This window comes from Ambystoma mexicanum, chromosome 3q, assembly GCF_040938575.1.
Source record: "Ambystoma mexicanum isolate Mex_15411 chromosome 3q, UKY_AmexF1_1, whole genome shotgun sequence".
NCBI classification, from domain to species: Eukaryota; Metazoa; Chordata; class Amphibia; order Caudata; family Ambystomatidae; genus Ambystoma; species Ambystoma mexicanum.
In genome coordinates, this window is record NC_090926.1 from 719069355 (window position 1) to 719090151 (window position 20797).

Genomic DNA, 20797 nt, shown 5'->3' on the forward strand with positions numbered 1-20797 from the left:
TCGCTAATCCATGCAGAGCATTTGATCTAAGCAGATCCGCAAGCCTCAGAAGGGATATTACTCACTGTAATCGTATTTCTGATGCTAGTATCAGCTTAGATTCACATGCGCCCACCCTTCCTCCCCTACTGGAGTCAAAGGCGCATAGATGTTTTCTGGTTTATCACTGTTTCTGCTTTATCACATCTGTACACCTGCTACACTTCATGCAACCTCATATGAGAAACAATCTGAAGGACCTCTGCGTGTGAAGGACCCATGGGTACTGTACACATCACAATAGGGATAGTATTACTAACATGCCCTGACGATGTCCGATTTTGATTTTTGAACACAAATCTTGTAATACTCTGCGACTAAGCGAATGCAAGCCTCAAAAATATGAATGCGGTGAGTAATGTATCCCATACTTTTTCCCAAATCCTGCAATAAAGTTATGACATCCATCCTCATAGCGACAATATGGGCAAGTCAAGTGTGGTATCCACATCGATTATGCATGGCAGTGGAACAAACACTAACCGCACACAATTGCAAATCTGATAATATAACACCAACATGTAATGGGCATAAATCCACAAATGTTTACTTTTGTGGCCTGGCAAATAAGGTCATAAAGTTTGGTCATTTACAATTACATCAACATTGTATGGACATACAAAAGGAGGTACAAAAACCAAAAACTTGCTATTTCAGTAAATAGGAAAGATAAGTGATTTGGTTTTATGTAGTGTAAAAGACAAATAGCCAACCCAATAGAACCTATTAAGCCAGATATTGTTAAATACTTACCATGCCTTCTTGACAGTGGCCTAGTAAGCAATTTACCCAGGGTCCACTTAACATCGATAGCTGCATATACCACACTGTGACATAAAAGTACATGATTGAAGGTTCTGGTGAGGAAAGATTTTATGGCAGGAGTATAGGAAGTATACCTGCCAGTGGCCATTCCTACACCCATCTTGGGATCTTCGTCACTCATGCTTAGATCCTTTGAACCATTTCACAGAAACTCATTCACTGAAACCCCTCATTTACAATTAGCTGTGGTTATCTGTAGTGTTAGTGAACTGCAACGGTCAGTAGATTTCCCTTTCTCAGCCAAATACAAAATAGCCCTTTGTACTCCCCCCTCGATTCACTTAAAATCAATCTCAAAATTCCATGTAAACCAATCCATAAAATTACCTGCGTTTTCCAAGAGTTCACTTACAAAGTCAGTGCACAGTTGGCATACACTAGATGGTCGAAGAGCAGCCGAGACAGTTTTTTGTGACTTTTGGAGTGGGGCAAAAGGAATGCCCCACAATCAAAGCAATTATTCCAAGATTGAAAGTACAGTGTTTGCAAGAGTATATTATTCCCATACCTTCAAAGGCACACAAATCAGCAGCCACGGGGGCAACACTCATATTCCTAGGTGACGAATGTCTAGAAAAATCTTGTAAAGCTGCTACCTGGAGTTCAGTACATGCATTCACAAAACACTACGGTATAGATAAGTAAACTGGCAGACTCACAAGTGCCATTTAGTTGCCACTGTATCTACTTCAAACCCCACCAGAGGCCTACACTGCCTGTTACTCTATGCACACCATGCGATCTAGACTGATTCACAAATGTCATTTTCCAGTGATGGGGCTTGATTCACAGAAGCATTTTATAATTGCGCAATCCCATAGGGGAATGCTCTGTGAATCATGCTCATAGTCTTTCAAGAGCTTGTATCTGTGTAAGTCACGTGCACCAACTCATCCTGTTTTGGGGGGTATGAATCTACAGAGAAAATAACCTTTTCTAATTTTTACATGCTTTCCTGTGACTTGGAGGATAGTAACTCAGTTTTTCTTCATAACATATGCAAGAGCACTCAAGATAACACACAGACAGAAATACAATGAATCTGAGTGGCGTCATCTTCGATGGGCCTTGTAGGGTAAATGTATATGTACGTTCATGGTACCTGTACAATGAGAAAGAGGCAAGAACCCTCCCGCCAAAGCCTACTTTTTAGTAAACCGCTTGTAATTCTCCTAATCAACCACTAGATATGCCTAGCATGTGACTCTAAACCGATATTACCTCCAGAATACCTATTCCCAGCAAGTAATGTTTATCATATATCTAATAATGATGTAAGCATTCACTATCCGGACTGCTTCAGTGTTGAGCACTGTTTTAAGAATATAAACCGCTTCATTCATCCTGTGGCACAATTCGATTTCCTGTTTGCCTAATCCAATCCTGTCTCACAGATCTGGGTAATTTTTAGAATGCTGATGTACTCTTTCCTAAGTCTTTGTCAGTTGATATTTGTGCTCTTAATAGCTAGATCGGGATCCAGATACCTGCTTTACTACAGTAATAGTAATTGAAGGGTCCAGTGCATAGTTTTTCAGACCCAAGTACACAAACAATCTATTTGGCTTGAGATTTCTGTTTATTGTGACCTTTGTCTTTCTCCTTTCTCATGCAGATACAGAGTGGCAATCTAGGTATGTTTGGCAATAGCGGAGCAGCACAAGGCAGGACCATGCAACCGCCCCAGCAACCGCCAACTCAACCTCTGAACCCATCCCAGCCTAGTCTCCGTGCTCAAGTGCCTCAGTTTCTATCCCCTCAGGTCAGCCTACAGTCTCACCTTAGCCATATTTGTGTTGCACGTACATCACTATTTTCTGTTCCAGAATGTTGCATTTGTTTGCGCCGGGGACCAGTTTTCTGTCCCCACCAGTGACCCAATAGGTGTGCATGTTTACTATAATTGGTAACATTTTAAAAAGGGTGATGACCTCAATTATTAATTACCAGAGTGTGAACCCCCTTTAAGTGGCAGTTATCTTGTTCAAGTTGGGAGACCTCTTCACGGTTTGGGTCACCACTGGAGGGCAAATCTTAAAAATAAATGAATCACTTGCAGGGGCTATAATCTTTGGTATATATTTCAACAGCGCATCCTACCCTTGTTTCTCTAATCTCACCTCATTTAGAATGAAGTGTGGTGCTATTGTTTGGGGAACTGAGCGAACAGAAGCTCTGTCCAAGAGTTTATTTCTCAGAAAGGCCATGTGATCGTTGTCACTTGAATGTGCAGTGTTCATGCTATTTAATTTGTATTCAAGAGTGAAACACCTTGAAAGAAGCAATGGGTGATGGAAAGCATATACTACAAAGCTTGGTATCGAAGAAGTATGGTCTTTGATGTTTGCTGCACTTACGATTATATAAATGACATTAGTAAACGGGTAGAGGGTTGCTCGTATTCTTCCAAATGTAGAGTGGAAATCTGTCAGGAGAGGTTATTGCCTCAGAACAGTTGATCTATCGTCATTAGCTTTTAAGATTCCAAAATAATGTTTTTGTCATGCTTTTGGTGGGGGTGGGAGGGATACAAATGTACCCTGAAATGTGTGCCGTCTTGCTTAAAAGCAAGCAACTTTCCTTATAGACACATCTGTTTCCATCAGGACCATCATCCCATTCAGTACAGCATTATCATTGTCTTCTCTCCCAAAGGTTCAAGCACAGCTTTTGCAGTTTGCAGCAAAAAACATTGGTCTCAATCCTGCACTATTAACCTCGCCAATTAATCCTCAGCATATGACGATGTTGAACCAGCTCTATCAGCTGCAACTGGTGAGTATGTTGGAAGGTATTACGAAGTATGTGAAAATGGCCAAAAATAAGCTTTTAGCATAGGTCTAAGGAAGACTTTAGGAAAACACAAATGGTGCCTCAGCACTTATTCATTAAGCTATTGGTATATAAGGGGATGGAAGTTAATACATTAATTTTGCTGCCTAGTAAACATAGGGTTAGTTCTTGGATACAGGTTATGTTAAGGAATTTTAATAGGAGTGTTTTGATAATTGAATTGTCAAGAAGTTTCTCACTCTAAAAAGCACATTTTTTGGATGAGAATGTTATAGGCTGGTATAAATTGGGATGGAAACTGCAAGCCTTTTTATGATGTACCATGATCTGCTATAAATCTTGTAAGTGTGCCAGTTGAACTAAAATAAGTGTTCTGAGTATTTAATCTATCTGCATCCATGATTTCCTCATTTGTCGGAGTTCCTTGTTTCTGATTAACAGCTTTGTCTTGGTTTGTTTTGCATTACTCAAAATGAATGCACGTTGGTCACCTCATGAGCATCAAGTTAAGTTATGATTTGCAAGATCAAAGCTGTCCTTTGGTCCCTCAACCTACAAATATCAAATCCTCTTCTGGCGGTAATCACCCATACTCCCCTCAACACTCCCCAACCCCTGGAGTTACCTATTACCTCTGTCCCCTATCCTGTTTCATTCACTCCTACCCCACCTTTTGTATTCAGTATATATATATAATTGTCTTTTCCTTTTACATTGATTCATGACTAGCTACTTGGCTAAGCGTTAAACACCTCCCCATACAAACATAAAATGCCATGTTATATTTACCATTAAACTGGCCAAGTAGTGATATACTTAACTGTTAGGCAAGATTGCATGCAGTACCCTGTGGGAGACTGCACCAGCTTGACCTCTTGGCAATGGTTAACCCACCCTTTGGTATAAGCATGTACTACACAAGTTGGTAGAGTGACTGAGCCAGGCTTATTTTAAGAGGAGTCAATGTGAGCTGTAGGGTTGTAACACAGCGTAGCCCAGATGGGGCTATTGTCATGATTCCTGCCCCTCATGTCCCCAGCCCTCCAAAATGTCTGGCTGGAGCCAGGCCACGATCACCTACATGGCCCTCAAGGGCCTCTCCATCCCTCCAAAGACCCACTTGGAGTCAGACTTGGCGCTTGTGGCACCAGACTCACTGGCTCCCATAGGATAACATTGGGGATTGGACTTGTAGTGCATTGATGGGGACAAGATGGATGCCCCCACATATTTCAGTTCCCAGAACTGCATGTGCGGTCTAGTATTTTGGGTGTGGTTCAGCCCAGAGACACCTGGGATACGCAGAGACTATTTAAGCCACGCCCAGGCTGAGAAACATGCTTTGTGTTTTCTGCACCTGCAGCACGACACTCACCGTATTCAACTGTACGAGCTTCAAACGCTTACCTGAATCCGAGCCACTCTGGGGGAACCCTGTCTCCGGAACTTCTCATCCATCTGCAAGAGGGAAAAGACATTCCAGGTTAGCGTGGAAACATCTAGAGGCGCCGCGTACCGCGCTTACTCACCGCATTTCTTCTTCATAACCGGCATCCATGCTGAAAACATTGCGGCACCTAAAAGACACAGAAAAAGAACTCAGTTCAATACAAATACGAAAGGGTCGCATCGTGCATCGCGCTCTCACTCGCCTTCAGCGCTACTCATCTCAGCAGCACGTCGCCATCCCCGGACGCCGGCCATCATCTGAGGAAGGAAAGGAACAAAGTTAGAGAACTGTTCAAAAGACTCATTATACTTACCTGTCGCACTCTTGCCAGTGAAGTAAATAGGCAGCAACGAGCCTGCATGAATCAACGCGCCCCTGCGCTGAAAGCAGGACGGAGAGCACACTTTCCAAGAAAACAAGGTGAGCTATGGATCAAAGGGAATGGTTGGACCCCGGGGAAGAAGGGGTCAAGCACACAGAGACAATAGGGAGTTAAACTCTACCAATCCTGTGTTTCAGGCCCAGCCTCCAGTCAAGTAGACTCCAGGGAAGGGTTTGAGTTCGTAAGAGGTCAGAACAGGCTGAGTGACGTCCCCGTGGATACCAGGTGAGCGTTACAGCTATCGACCAAAGACAGGTACAAATATGAACAGCACTGCCATTGGCTGTCGACCCCATATATAAAGCAAGCAATGGCAAGGGATCTGACCGTGTTCGAACTATACCTTACAACCCAATCAGGCTCCAAAAAATGTGTTTCTCCAGCATGGGGTCTGGCATGGATTCACATGCTCATGAATATTCCCCGTCGTCAGGCCGGGAATCCTCAGTACAGAAAAAATCAGTATCAGTTTTGTTTCTGATCTGTCTTTCCTAGTAGTAACCAATCACTGATCTCTGGGTCATACTGCCCACAGCCAATGACTGCCCTCTCCCTAAGACCCGCCCCTGGCAGCCATCCTCAGATTTTTACTGCACGTTCAAGTGTTGGGAGTCCTCGTGCTATAGCTCTCGAGCTTTTGCTGCGTTTTCGCACTTTTTCAAAGAGAATTTCTCCGTTTTCGGTTAAATAGAGCCTCAAGCTCCACCGTTTCTACATCTGATCAACGGGGACCCGTTTGGGTTTTTTCTACGCCCCTCAAGGGTGAAGATTTCATCGAGTTACCCTTTTGTAGGAGTCCAGAAGTTTCTGTGGGCTACCCCGGACATGGCCCAGGAGAAAGGAAGCTCGACGCCCGGGAAGCTGTTCAGGGCTTGCCCTGGATGCCAGCTACAGAATGTGTTCAAGGAGGACGAGCATTCTTTATGTCTCTACTGCCTTCATGAGGACAAAACGCACGTAGAGAAGGACTGTGCGTTTTGTGGGAACATGTCGGAGCAGACCATGAGGGATCGCCATCTTCGTCTCGCCAACTGGCTGGAGGAAAAGAGCCGTCAGGTGAGAAGAAAAAGAAGTCCGAGCGGTCTGCTAAGTACAGAAGGCTAAGCACCGCGGGCACCGGGAGCGCCGAACGGTCGGGCACCTCGGCTGCCAGGCAGGGCGCATCCTCCCCGGCGCCATTGACCATGAGCCAACGCTCTGGCTCGGGTAAGAGGAAATCAGAGAACCCGGCTAAGCTTCTGGAGAGGCCACGGTCGAGCTCGAAGGATCCTGTAGAGGGGGTGCGAGGTAGTCACCCTCCCCCCAAGGTGAAGGCCTCAGGCGCTCTGAAGGTGGCGAAGGCTTTGATTCACCCAGCTAAGGACTCGATCGAGGAAGTCGCGGCGGCCCTGGTGCAGCCTGTGGAGGCAACATCGGGGCCCAGAGTTTCCCTGCCACTGCGGAGGGAATCCTCTTTCAAGACCATAGAGAAGACCCCTGTGAAGTCCCCGGCGGAAAAAGAGGGGTGGGGGCAGTGGCCATCGTGGATACGGACACAGCCTCCGAGGAGGAGCTGATCGAAGTCTTGGAGAGCCACGACAAGGGCATGGAGGAGGACCAGCCCATCGGGAGGGATCCCGACGAGGGGGGCGACGAGAGCGACGGCGGCGCCAACGAGGTTCCAGATCAACCATCGCGCCCGTCGCATCCAGTGCCGCAGGACAACTCAGCAGCCATTTTGATGGCAATACAATCCTTATGCACGGAGATAAGGACGAGATTGCCCCTACCCCCGACGGAGGAGCCGGAGCCACGTTTGACGGAGGAGCCAGAGCCAGGCTGTCAGGAAGTCCTCCACATAAGAAGAGAAGAACACATCCTCCACCGCCTTTTCAACCCTCAAGGCCTGCTCAACCTTCGCCCCTGTCCCCGGGGATGACACGGGTACGGATGACGACGGCGGTGACGACGGGACAGACCTCCCGTCTCCCCCTCTGTGGGCTTCCCCGCCCGACGAGATTGGATCCTTCCACGCAATGATTGCCAGGGCATCCAAGCTTTTTCAGCTCTGCCCCGAGGAAAAGGAGAGGTTCCTTTACCAACGGCGCAAGGCCAAGAGGAAGACGGTCCTCGCTGTGCCTCTGCTGGATGACATCTGGGACGAGGGACTTTCCCTTCTCAAGAACCTGTCCACGACGCCTGCGAAGAGGGACCGGTACGAGAAGAAGTACCGGGTTCCAGATGCGGCCCCCAACCCCGGATTCGGTCGTCTCAGCGGCGGCCAAGAAGAAAGCCGGGGGGGGGGGGCGCATCACCCTCAACATCTACTTCCCCGCCAGACGGCGAGGGAAAGAAGCTGGACACAATGGGACGACGGGTCATCTCGTCGGCAGCGACGACGATTAAGGCGGCCAACGCCTTGGCGATTGTGGCCCGCTACGACAGGGAGTTGTGGTACAAGTTTGCCCCCCTGTTGGACTTCCTACCGGACGACAAGAGGCCGGAGGCCCTAGAAATCTTGCAGGAAGGGGAAGTGGCGTCGGACCAGGCCATAACGGTGGCGATGGACATTGACGACACCGGTTTCCGCCAGTTGAGCAACGGCGTTTGCCTTAGACGGCGAGGATGGCTCAAGGCGATGGATTTCCGCCACAACGTACAAGCCAAGGTGTTGGACATGCCCTTTGACGGGAACAACCTGTTTGGGAAAGCAGTGGATGAGTCCCTCCAAGCCATCAAGGCAGACACGGAGACTGCCTGGGCCCTGGGAGTTCTCCAGCAACGACGGCCGCCCTTTCGGAACTCCGGAGGCAAGCAAGGGGCCTCCAAGGGATCAGGCGGCGGCTCCTCTACTTATCGTCAGGCAGCCCGCTCCTTGTCGCAAGAAGCCTACAGGGGACGGGGCAAGTCTGGTGGATCCTGCTGTCGTCACCAGGGAGGTCAAGGCGGCAAGGCGACCTCCAAGCAAGACTGAACCGACCGTGGCGTTGGGCCCCCACCGAAGCACCCCGGTGGGAGGCCGGCTGGCAAATTTCGTCAGTGTGTGGGAGTCCATCTCCACCGACCATTGGGTGCTGGACGCACTGGCCCAGGGTCACGCTCTCGAGTTTCTAAAGAAGTGCCCTCGCATTCCACCCGTGGCCTGGAAGGAAAATCACGTCCCTCAACTACTGTTGGAAGTAAGGGCGATGCTTAAGAAAGGTGCCATTGAGCTCGTCCCAAAGAGGCTTTGTGGCTCTGGAGTTTACTCAAGGTACTTCCTCGTAAAGAAGAAGACGGGAGGTTTGCGTCCCATCCTGGACCTGCGACAACTGAACAAGAACATCAAGGCACAGAAGTTCCGGATGGTCACCCTCCAGCACGTGCTGGGACAGCTGGAGGAAGGCGATTTCCTGTCGTCGTTGGATTTGGAGGATGCATACTTCCACATCCCTATCCTAAAAGGACACCGAAAGTTCCTCAGGTCCGTGGTCCAAGGGCGAAACTACCAGTTCAAGGCCCTCCCGTTTGGATTGAAGTCGGCACCCAGGGTTTTCACCAAGTGCCTGGCACCGTTGACAGCGCGGCTGCGCCTGCAGGGGATCCATGTCTACATCTACCTGGACGATTGGCTCATCCGAGCAAGTGCAAGGGAGCTCGCCGTAGAACACACAGCGAAGACCGTCCAACTGCTCACGGATCTGGGGTTCTCCATCAATTACCCAAAATCCCACCTGGTGCCCTCGCAAGTCGCACTGTTTCTGGGAGCCAAGCTCGACACAGAGGAGCGGCCAGACGCGCCACTTCGGAGGAAAGGACGGCGCCCATCCTGGGCAAGGTGCAGCGTCTGCTGGTCACGGACCTGGCCAGGGTGAGGTCCATCAAATCCCTCTTCAGAATGATGTCCTCGTGCATATATCTTGTGCGATTGTGCAGACTTCGGATGCGCCCTCTGCAGGAGTTCCTCGGCGCCCGCTGGATCCAGGCGACGGGCAGCTTCGAGGACAGGAACCCCCTCAACGAGACCTTCAGACAAGCAATCCGGTGGTGGGGCACCCGCGCGCAGCTGACGGCGGGTACAGACTTCCAGACCCCAGTCCACCAGGAAACGGTGACTACGGATGCCTCCCTGGAGGGGTGGGGAGCGCACACCAGAGATCTTCACGCAAGAGGCCTTTGGCTCCCGGAGGAGAAGTCGCTCCATATCAACATCCTGGAGATTAGAGCAGTGTTCTGGGCCCTCAAGTTCTTTCTCCCGTCCCTCAAAGGCAAGGTGGTGAGGATCTTCACCGACAACACCACCACGATGTTCTACATTCGGAAGCAGGGCGGGACCAGATCCCCAGCCCTATCCAAGGAGGGCCAGGATCTGTGGCATTGGGCCGTTGCACAAAGGATGTTCCTGGTGACTTTTCATCTGGCAGGGATCAAAAACACCATTGCCGACTCACTCAGCAGAGAGCTGCGCTTGTGCCACGAGTGGGAACTAAGACAGGACCTAGTGGACCGACTCTTCCGATGATTGGGCACACCCCAGATCGACCTGTTCGCGACAGCGACAAACTCCAAGTGCCAGAGGTTCACCAGCAGATTTCCCCAGCCGAGGAGCATGAGAGATGCTTTCTCGTTCCCCTGGGACGGCCTGTTCCTATATGCGTTCCCTCCGTTGCTCCGACTCATCAACCAGCTCAAGAGGTCCCGGTGCAGGATGATCCTCGTCGCACCGGCGTGGCCGAGGCAGATCTGGTTCCCGGACCTTCTGGACTTGGCAGCATCCCCACCGTTCAAACTGCCGACGGTCGCGGATCTTCTCGCCAGGGAAGGAGGCACCATCCTTCATCACGATCCGGAGTCGCTGAACTTGCAGGCCTGGCTCCTGCAGCGCTAGAGTTTGGAGGGTACGATATCCCGGCTGACTGCAGAGAGGTTCTTGCAAAGGCCAGGGCGTCCTCGACTCTCAAGTGCTACGGACATAAGTGGAAGAGGTTCTCTGTCTGGTGCCGTGCACAGAAGAGTAACCCTCTACGGATTACGTCCCCTCAAGTACTGCCGTACCTACTGTCGCTGGCCAAAGCTGGACTAGCTCACGCCTCCATCAAAATACATCTGGCTGCGATCTCCCGGTACACCAGAACCACAAGACGGGCGTCCTTGGGGTCTCATCGCCTGGTGAAAGAATTTATGAAGGGACTGTTCCGATCGTTCCTGCCGGTGAAGGCTCCAGCCCCGGCCTGGGAGCTCAACGTGGTGCTGACCATGCTCATGGGCCCACCATTCGAGCCCCTGCATTCGATGCCGTTAAAGTTCCTGTCGTGGAAAACCGCATTTCTTGTGGCCATCACCTCCGCATGACGGGTGGGAGAGATCCAGGCCCTATCCTGCAAGCCTCCGTACTTGACTTTTCACGACACGAGGGTGGTGCTGAGGACGCACCCCTCCTTCATGCCCAAGGTGCCGTCGGACTTCCATCTCAACGAGCCATTGGTGTTACCTGTTTTCTTCCCGTCTCCTTCGTCGCCGACTGAGAGGACTTTGCACTCGCTAGATGTGGCTAGAGCGCTGAAGTTCTACGTGGACCGCACGAAGAGTTTTCAGAAGACGTCGCAGCTTTTTGTGAACTTTGGACCTGTGAACCAGGGGAATGCTCTTTCGAAGGCTTCCATTTCCAGATGGCTTTCCCTGGCTGTATCATGCACTTTCATCGGTTGGCAAACCGACCGTTGCCCGGCCGTCCGAGAGCCCATTCGACCAGAGCGATTGCTGCTACCACGGCGTTCCTGTCTGGTGTGCCCCTGCTGGACATCTGCAGGGCGGCTACGTGGAGGTCGACGCACACCTTCACAAGATTCTACTGCGTCGATCGGGACTCCAGGGAGTTGTCCAGGGTCGGCCATGCAGTGCTGCGCAACCTGTTCGCTTAAGGTGAGCCTGGTGAGGAGGTACGAGATGCTTAATGTTGAGTTGTTGTATTGCTTAACGTTGAGCCTGTTGCCACCTCCCGTGGTTGTGCATGTGTATACTGCTATGTATTCTTATATTCATGAGCATGTGAATCCATGCCAGACCCCATGCTGGAGAAGGAACAAGTTACTTACCTGTAACTGTTGTTCTCCAGCATGGGTCTGGCATGGATTCACATGCGAACCCTCCCTCCTACCCCTCTGCGGCTCTTCACTTGGTCATACTGCCACTTTATGTGCTACCAAATCTGAGGATGGCTGCCAGGGGCGGGGCTTAGGGAGAGGGCAGTCATTGGCTGGGGGCAGTATGACCCAGAGATCAGTGATTGGTTACTACTAGGAAAGACAGATCAGAAACGAAACTGATACTGATTTTTTCTCTACCGAAGATTCCCAGCCTGACAACGGGGGAATATTCATGAGCCTGTGAATCCATGCCAGGCCCATCCTGGAGAACAACAGTTACAGGTAAGTAACTTGTTCCTTCATCCACATACACATTTCTAAACACACAAACAGAAGAGGTCAAGTGGATCTATATGCAGTGATGGGGGAAAAACGCTCACAGGCACCATTACCAAGACCCACTGGGAAAACATATGGGTGGCAATCCCCAAGCTCACCAGGACAATTCAGACTAGAGAGATGTGGACAAAAATACTGGTCCAATGGCATTATACCCCAGAGAGGCTGCATTCTATGTATCCCCAGACTTCAAACTTGTGTTGGAGGGAGTGTGGACAAATCGGAAACTGGTGGCATATTTGGTGGGAATACCCAGAAATTCAGTAATTCTGGAGAGATGTGAAAACACAGATGCAAGAGATGCTCAAAAACATGGGAAACCTATACAAAGGGGTCTGTCTGTGCGGGTTATCGGACCCCGGAGAGAAGCTTCTCACGAAACCACAGAGGCGGAACTTCATGGGTCTAAGAGAAGCTATTTATACCTTTGGGAAATCTGAAAGACTTCCCTGTGCCACTGCACTGAAGGTGCTGTGTGTCACAATGTAAAAATATGATGCCTATGGAGTTTGTCAGACTCCTAAACCAAAAGAAACACAGAGGTCAAATTAGACAAAAATGCATAAGAGAGCGGGAAAAAGGTCTCCCTCTCTTCAGGATAGAAATTAAAAGTCCTAGAGTCCAGCAAAAGAGCTGGGGTCTCTAAGGTAGAAGGGAATTGGCACATTTCTGAGAATTCTCCCTAGCATTGACTGAGAAACATGTTTGTTCTGGGTGGAATTACATTTCTAATGGATTGTGTCCACGGATTCCTCATCTTTGATGTACCGATAACCTGTTTGCGGTTTTGGAAACTTTTAGACAGCAGAGGCCGCTGTGCGTTGTCGGGTAGATATCCTTCAGCGGCTTTCAGTCCCGTGCTCGGACATGACGTTGATATAAATAGCACGCATTACGCTCGTTGGCTCAGTTCTGTTTTTCTGCATGCACAGCACACTCCAGAATGGTTCAACTCGCCTCAGTGATTCTTACTTCGAGTTTCTACTGTGTAGTTTCTATTTCTTCAAATAGGTCTACTACAAAAACTGGGTTTGAGAGGTGTGCTGACTGTGATTCATAGATGACAATCGCAGATCGACACAGGATATGCATCTGTGGTCTCAGTAAGGAGAATGAAGTCGATTACTGTGGCTCCTGTCAGTCAAATGACTAGAAAGGCCTTGCAGAAGAGGAAATCTAAACTTGCCGTAGGTCGGTCGGTATCCAAATCCCCATCCTCTACTCCCTCAAAGAGAAAATCCTTTGAAGATAGTAATTTTAGAGATAAATCGCCAAAGATGCCTAAATAACGCTCCAAACATTCTAAGCGGCGGAGGAGCGATTTGGGTCACCCTTTGTCTTATCGAAAACAAATCTCAAGAGATGCCATTGTTCGTCGTCGTCTGATTACTTCCCGACAGACGGGTAAGTTTCCCAGACAAATCTACCTACTCGAGAGGCATCGACAGTGTTGACCGCAAAGAGTGCATCTAAGCCAAAACCTTCAACATATTTATTATCTAAAGAGAAACCATCTTACGTCATCCTCGGATCCATCTTCGAGTTTTAAGCCTTCATAGCAGACAGACTTTTTTTAAGTCCTTGAATCCATTTTTGAAGAGGAAGAAGACAAAGATGCTGTACCTTTTGGGTACAAACATTTTGACGCACCCAATGCCTCTGAGTAACTCTTTTGTGAGGAATCTTGCTTAGAGGACTTGGCTATGTGCGTTAAGGAAGCTAGTGGTTTAGACACTTCTCCAGAAGTGGAGTTTGCTTCATCTGACGCAGCTGCCCTTCCAAGTGCTGCATACAGGACTGTGATGAACAGTTACTGAGTATTTGGGTTGGGGACATCCTGCAAAGGACATAGCGCAGGATGACCTTACGGATATCCTTGACAAAGGTCCACCCAAAGAAAATGTACTGCCTTAGCATTCTGCACATAAAAACACCATTTTGGAAAATTGGCAGAAACCTAATACAACTGGGGCAGTCAATAAGGAGGTGGTTAGGAAGTATAGGCACATATGTGAACATATTGAGTAATTAACCCGCGTTTTGTGTGCTACATAATGCACTGCCCCTTGCAGATGTTAGTGTGATCTTTGTTTTGTCACTTTTCTATTTATTTTGTCCTTTTATTTGTTCTTTAGGGAGATGTTTGGTATTGTGCAAGTTGGTCTGTATGTACCTATGGCCTTATATGTTCCTCAGGATTTGGTTGTAGACTGATTTCCTATGTTTTGGAGAAGTGATGGGTTCTACAGGATTTCAGTTTGTTAGTGTGGTTTTCCAGCATGGGGTCTGGCATGGATTCACATGCTCATGAATATTCCCCGTCGTCAGGCTGGGAATCCACGGTAAAGAAAAAACCAGTATCAGTTTCGTTTCTGATCCGTCTTTCTTAGTAGTAACCAATCACTGGTCTCTGGGTCATACTGCCCTCTCCTTAAAGCCCCTCCCCCGGCAGCCATCCTCAGATTTTTACCGCACGTTCAAGTGTTGGGAGTCCTCGTGCTATAGCTCTCGAGCTTTTACTGCGTTTTCGCACTTTTTTCAAAGAGATTTTCTCATTTTTCGGTTAAATCAAGCCTCAAGCTCCACCGTTCTACTTCCGATCAACGGGGACCCGTTTCGGAATTTTCTACGCCCCTCAAGGGTGAAGTTTACGTCGAGTTACGCTTCTTGGAGGATTCCAGAAGATCTGAGGCCTACCATGGACATGGCCCAGGACAAGGGAAGCTCGACGCCCGGATCCAAGCTGTGCAGGAACTGCCCTGGATGCGGGTCACAGAATGTTTTCAAGGAGGACGAGCATTCGAGATGTCTCTACTGCCTTCATGAGGACAAGACGCACGTGGAGAAGGTCTGTGCGTTCTGCAAGAACCTATCGGAACAGACCATGAGGGATCGTCGTTCCCGCCTCGGCAGCTGGCTTGAGAAGGGACCAGCAGGTGAGACGAAAAGGTCTGAGCGGTCTTCTATGTCCTGTGAGGGGGCCCCGGCGACGGGGACCCAACAGAAGGCTAAGCACCACAAGTCCGCAGGCACCGGGAGCGCCGAACGGTCAGGCTCTTCGGCTGCCAGGCAGCGTGCGCCTTCCCCAGCCCCCAGCACCATCGACCACAAGCCAACGCTCTGGTTCGGGAAAGAGGAAATCCAAGAACCCGGGTAAGCTTCTGGAGAAGCCCTGGTCGATCTCGAAGGATTTGGCTGAGGTGGAGCGAGGGGGCGACCCTCCCCCCAAGGTGAAGACCTCAAGCGCACCAAAGGTGGCGAAGGCCTTGATTCACCCGGCTGAGGCCTCTATCGAGGGAGTCGCGGCGGCCCTGGCGAAGCCTGGGGAGGCTACACCAGTGGAGGCGATCTCGGGGCCCAGAGTTTCCCTGCCACCGCAGAGGGAATCCTCTTTCCAGCCCATCGACAAGACCCTGGTGGAAAAAGAGGGGGGGGGCCGGTGGCCATCACGTACACGGATTCAGCTTCTGAGGAGGAGCGGTGGAAACCGTGAAGAACCTCAATGAGAGGTTCGAGAAGGTACGATCCCACGGGAGGGATCCCCAAGAGGTGGTCGAGGAAAGCGACGAGGCCCCAGTGGAGGAGCAGCCATCCCTCCCGTCGCAGCCAGTGCCCGAGCCTCAGGACAACTCGGCAGCCATTCTGATGGCAATCCAAACCTTATGAACGGAGATAAGGACGAGATTACCACGAAGAGATTACCACGAACCCCGGCGGACAATCTAGAACCGGGCCCGTCGGGAAGCGAGTTCAACCCTCCCCGCCCTTCATGCCCCCACGACCCGTGGAGCCCTCATCCCCCTCACCGGACCCCAGGGATGACACAGCGACGGATACGACGACGGGGACGGATGACGACGGTGGTGATGACGGGACGGACCTTCCATCCCCACTCCCTCGGTCTTCCCCGCCTGACGAAATTGGCTCCTTTCACGCCATGATCGCCAGGGCATCCGAGCTCTTCCAGCTCTGCCCCGAGCAACAGAAGGAGGGTTTCCTCTATCAACGGCGAGAGGCCAAGAGAAAGACGGTACCGTTACTCGACGATATCTGAGACGAGGGACTTGCGATCCTGAAGTACCGGGTCCCCGACGCCGCCCCTTTGTGCCTCAGGGCTCAACCTACGCCGGATTCGGTCGTCTCAGCGGCAGCCAAGAAGAAGGCGGCGGGGGCGACAGCCTCAACCTCTACTTCCCCTCCTGACGGCGAGGGTAAGAAATTGGACGCCATGGGGCAACGGGTCATCTCATAGGTGGCGGCGACAATTAAGTTGGCCGCCTTAGAGATTGTGGCCCGTTACTACAGGGAGCTATGGTACAAGATAGCCCCCCTACTGGACTTCCTACAAGAGGGCGGAGGCCCTGGAGATTCTGCAGGAAGGTGAGGTGGCATCGGACCACGCCAGAACGGTGGCAACGGACATTGCCGACACCAGGTGTCACCAGTTAGGCAACGGCGTTTGCCTTCGACGACGAGGCTGGCTCAAGGCGACAGACTTCCGTCAGGACGTGCAGACCAGGGTGTTGGACATGCCGTTCGACGGCAACAACCTGTTTGGGAAAACAGTGGATGAGTCGCTGCAGGCCATCAAGGCCGACACAGAGACGGCCCAAGCCCTGGGAGTCCTTCAGCAACGACGGCCCTTTCGGAGCGCCAAAGGCAGACAGGGGGCCTCCAAGGGATCAGGCCAGGCGGTGGTTCCTCTACGTACCGCCACGCGGCCCGCTCCTCGTCCCAGGAGGCTTACAGAGGTCGCGGAAAGCAAAGAGGATCTCGGCGTCGTCGCCAAGGCGGCAAGGGCGCCTCCAAACAAGATTGAACCGGCCGTAGCGTCGGGGCCCCCACCGAAGCACCCCGGTGGGATGCCGGCTGGCGAAGTTCATCAGCGTGTGGGAGTCCATCTCCGACCGTTGGGTGCTGGATGCCCTGGCCCACGGGCACACTCTCGAATTCCAAAAGAAGGGTCCCTGCATTCCTCCCGTGGTCAGGAAGGAAAATCACATCCCTTAACTGCTGTTGGAGGTAAAGGCGATGCTCAAGAAAGGTGCCATCGAGCTCGTCCCCGAAAGGCTCTGGGGCTCTTGAGTATTCTCAAGATACTTCCTCGTCAGAAAGAAGGCAGGCCGTTGGCGCCCCATCCTGGACCTATGTCGGTTGAACAAATACATCAAGGCACAGAAGTTCAGGATGGTCACTCTCCAGCACGTGCTGGGACAGCTAGAGGAGGGCGACTTTCTATCGTCGTTGGACTTGGAGGATACTTACTTCCACATCCCCATCCTAAAAGGACACCGAAAGTTCCTCAGATTCGTAGTCCAAGGACGCTACTACCAATTCAGATCCCTGCCATTCGGATTGAAGTCGGCACCAAGGGTGTTCACCAAGTGCCTAGCACCAGTGGCGGCGCAGCTGCGCCTGCAGGGGATCCACGTCTATCCCTACCTGGACGACTGGCTCATCCATGCAAGGACAAGAGAACTCGCCATCGAGCACACCGCGAAGACCGTCCGCTTACTCACGGAGCTGGGTTTCTCCATCAACTACCCAAAATGCCATTTGGTTCCGTGGCAGGTGGCACTGTTTCCGGGAGCGAAGCTCGATACAGTGGAACGATTGGCGTCTCCGTCGGAGGAAAGGACGAAGGCCATCTTATGCAAGGTGCAGCGCCTGCTAGCCACGGACATGGCCAGGGTGAGATCCATTAAGTCCCTCCTCGGAATGATGTCCTCATGCATCTATCTAGTGCGCCTATGCATGCTACGGATGCGTCCTCTACAGGAGTTCCTAGACGCCCGCTGGATGCAAGCGGTGTGCAGCTTCGAAGACAAGATCCCGCTCAACAAGGTTTTCCTTCGAGCGATTCAGTGGTGGGGCACCCGTGCACACCTCAGGGCGGGCACACACTTCCAGACCCCAGCACATCAGGAGCTCTGCGCCGTGTTCTGGGCGCTCAAGTCGTTCCTCCCGTCTCTCAAGGGCAAGGTCGTGAGGATCTTCACCGACAACACCACCACGATGTTCTACATCCAGAAGCAGGGAGGCACCAGATCCCCAGCCCTATCCAAGGAGGCCCAGAATCTGTGGCACTGGGCCGTCGCCCAGGGGATGTTTCTGGTTCCCTTCCATCTGGCAGGAATAAAAAACACCATTGCCGACTCACTCAGCAGGGAGCTGCACTCGTGCCACAAGTGGGAACTACGCCAGGATCAAGTGGATCGGCTCGTCCAACGATGGGGCAAACCCCAGATCGACCTGTTCGCAACGGCGATGAACTCCAAGTGCCAGAGGTTCGCCAGCAGGTTTCCCCAGCCAAGGAGCATGGGCGATGCTTTCTCGTTCCCCTGGGACGGCCTGTTCCTGTATGCGTTTCCTCGGTTGCCGCTGCTGCTTCGACTCATCAGCCAGCTCAAGAGGTCCCAATGCAGGATGATCCTCGTCGCACCGGCGTGGCCGAGACAGATCTGGTTCCCGGACCTTCTGGACCTCTCAGCGTCCCCACCAGTCAAGCTGCCGACGGACGCAGATCTTCTCTCCAGAGAGGGAGGCGCCATTCTTCATCACGACCCGGCGTCGCTGAAGTTGCAGGCCTGGCTCCTGCAGCACTAGAGTTTGGAGGGTACGATAACCCGGCTGACTGCAGATAGGTTCTTGCAAAGACCAGGGCTTCCTCAACTCTCAAGTGCTACGGACATAAGTGGAAGAGGTTCTCTGTCTGGTGCTGTGCACAGAAGATCAACCCTCTATGGATTACGGCACTGCAAGTGCTACCATACCTACTGTCGCTGGCCAAAGCTGGACTAACTCACCCTTCCATCAAGATACATCTGGCAGCGATCTCCCGATACACCAGAACTGCAGGACGGCCGTCTTTGTGGGCTCATCGACTGGTGAAGGAATTTATGAAGGGACTGTTCTGATCGTTCCCTCCGGTGAAGGCTCCAGCCCCGTCGTGGGATCTGAACGTGGTGCTGACCAGGCTAATGGGGCTGCCATTCGAGCCTTTGCATTTGGCTCCGTTGAAGTTCATGTCGTGTAAGACAGCGTTCCTTGTGGCCATCACCTCCGCACAACGCATGGGAGAGATTCAGGTCCTATCCTGCAAGCCTCCATACTTGACTTTTCACGATACGAGGGTGGTGCTGAGGACGCACCCCTCTTTCATGGCCAAGGTGCCGTCGGACTTCCATTTTAACGAGCCCCTGGTGTTGCCAGTTTTCTTTCTGTCGACTTCGTCGGCGGCCGAGAGGAGTTTGCATTTGCTGGATGTAGCTAGAGCGCTTAAGTTCTACATGGACCGAACAAAGAGTTTTCAGAAGACATCACAGCTGTTTGTGAACTTTGTACCTATAAACCAAGGGAAGGCTCTCTCGAAGGCTTCCATTTCCAGATGGCTCTCCGGCTGCATCATGCACCGTCATTGGTTGGCCAACCGACTGTTGCTCGGCCGTCCGAAAGCCCATTCGACCAGAGCGATCGCTGCTGCTACAGCTTTCTTGTCTGGTGTGCCCCTGCTGGACATCTGCAGGGCTGCTACGTGGAGGTCGACGCACACCTTCACAAGATTCTACTGCGTCGACCGGGATTCCAGGCAGGAGTCCAGAGTCAGCCAAGCAGTGCTGCGCAACCTGTTCGCCTGATGGTGGGCCTGGTGAGGAGGTAAGAGTTCCTTTATGTTGGGTGTATGTAATGCTTAATGTTGAGCCTTTGCCACCTCCCGTGGTTGTGCATGTGTGTACTGCTATGTATTCTTACATTCATGAGCATGTGAATTCATGCCAGACCCCATGCTGGAGAAGGAACAAGTTACTTACCTGTAACTGCTGTTCGAGGGGATTGGGTCCTCCGACGTATTCCATATCTATGACAGGTAATGTCCACAGCTGTGCTGCTTCGGAAAATCTTTGGCATCTGCGTCCTGCGTCGATGACGTCGATGCGCCGTCCCCGAGGACCTCCTCTGAAGGCCGACGTCACCCGATGTGATAAGTAGGACGCACGACGCCCATAGCCTCAGTTCCGTTTTTTCCGCGAACGTGTTCGCTTTGTGAATCTCGGTACGCCTTTATTCGTTGGAGTTTGCTGTTTTCAATTCTCGGTTCGTTGAACCTGTTCGGTTTGTTGTGAAGACCTGTTCGTGGCGATGTCTTCTTCGTCTTCAACCCCGCATCCGGGCTTCAAGAAATGCGGGGACTGTGGGTCCAAGATATGTCGGTCACGGACTCGCACAACGCCTGCCTCTGGTGCCTCGGGGAGGCCCACGATACGGACGACTGTGTCGACTGCCAGTCGCTCATGGCAAAGGCCTTGCGGGAACGCAAGAAGAAGCTGTCGGTAGGCCGGGTGTCTAAGCCCCGGAAGTCGAGGTCTGCGGGGCTTTCGACGGATGACTCGAGGGGCGACTCTCCGCGTCATCGTCGGAAGTCCAGTGGGTCTCCTTCCAGGAGTCTGTCTCACCACTCCTCCGCCTCTTCGAGGCATTCCCGGAAGCACCGGCATAGGTCGCCTTCCCCGTCCTCTTACGAGGACTCCGCCCGTCGGCGGGTCGCTTATCACTCCATGCAAGCGACACCGGTGGAATGGGCTTCCTTCGGGAAGCAGATGCTAGCGATTCTTGAATCGCAGGGCACCGGTCGGTCCGCGCCTCCGAGTGGGGTCGGTCGGCACCGGTCGAGAGACACCGCTCGTACGCCTTCAGGCTCGAGTGGTCGGCACAGCTCGCGGGAGAGGTCAAGCTCGGACAAGGGTAGCCGTTCTCGCCATGCCCGTTCCAGGTCCCGGTCCTCGACGCGCTCGAGACCGCGTGATCCTGTGCCGTCTTCGAAGAAGACGTCGACGCCTGTGGCGCAGAGGTCGTCGCCGATTTCTC

At 51.8% G+C, this 20797-nt stretch overlaps 1 protein-coding gene across 11 annotated transcripts in view; it reads left to right on the top strand.

The window, feature by feature from the left end:
• Positions 1 to 20797, top strand: part of TNRC6C (trinucleotide repeat containing adaptor 6C) — a 1467646-nt gene that overhangs the window by 881632 nt on the left and 565217 nt on the right. For all 11 annotated transcript variants that reach the window (XM_069654647.1, XM_069654638.1, XM_069654641.1 and 8 more), the window contains 2 exons: positions 2480 to 2626; positions 3520 to 3639. In XM_069654647.1, coding sequence (XP_069510748.1) covers positions 2480 to 2626; positions 3520 to 3639 — 267 coding nt within the window. The remainder of the gene's footprint in view (positions 1 to 2479; positions 2627 to 3519; positions 3640 to 20797) is intronic.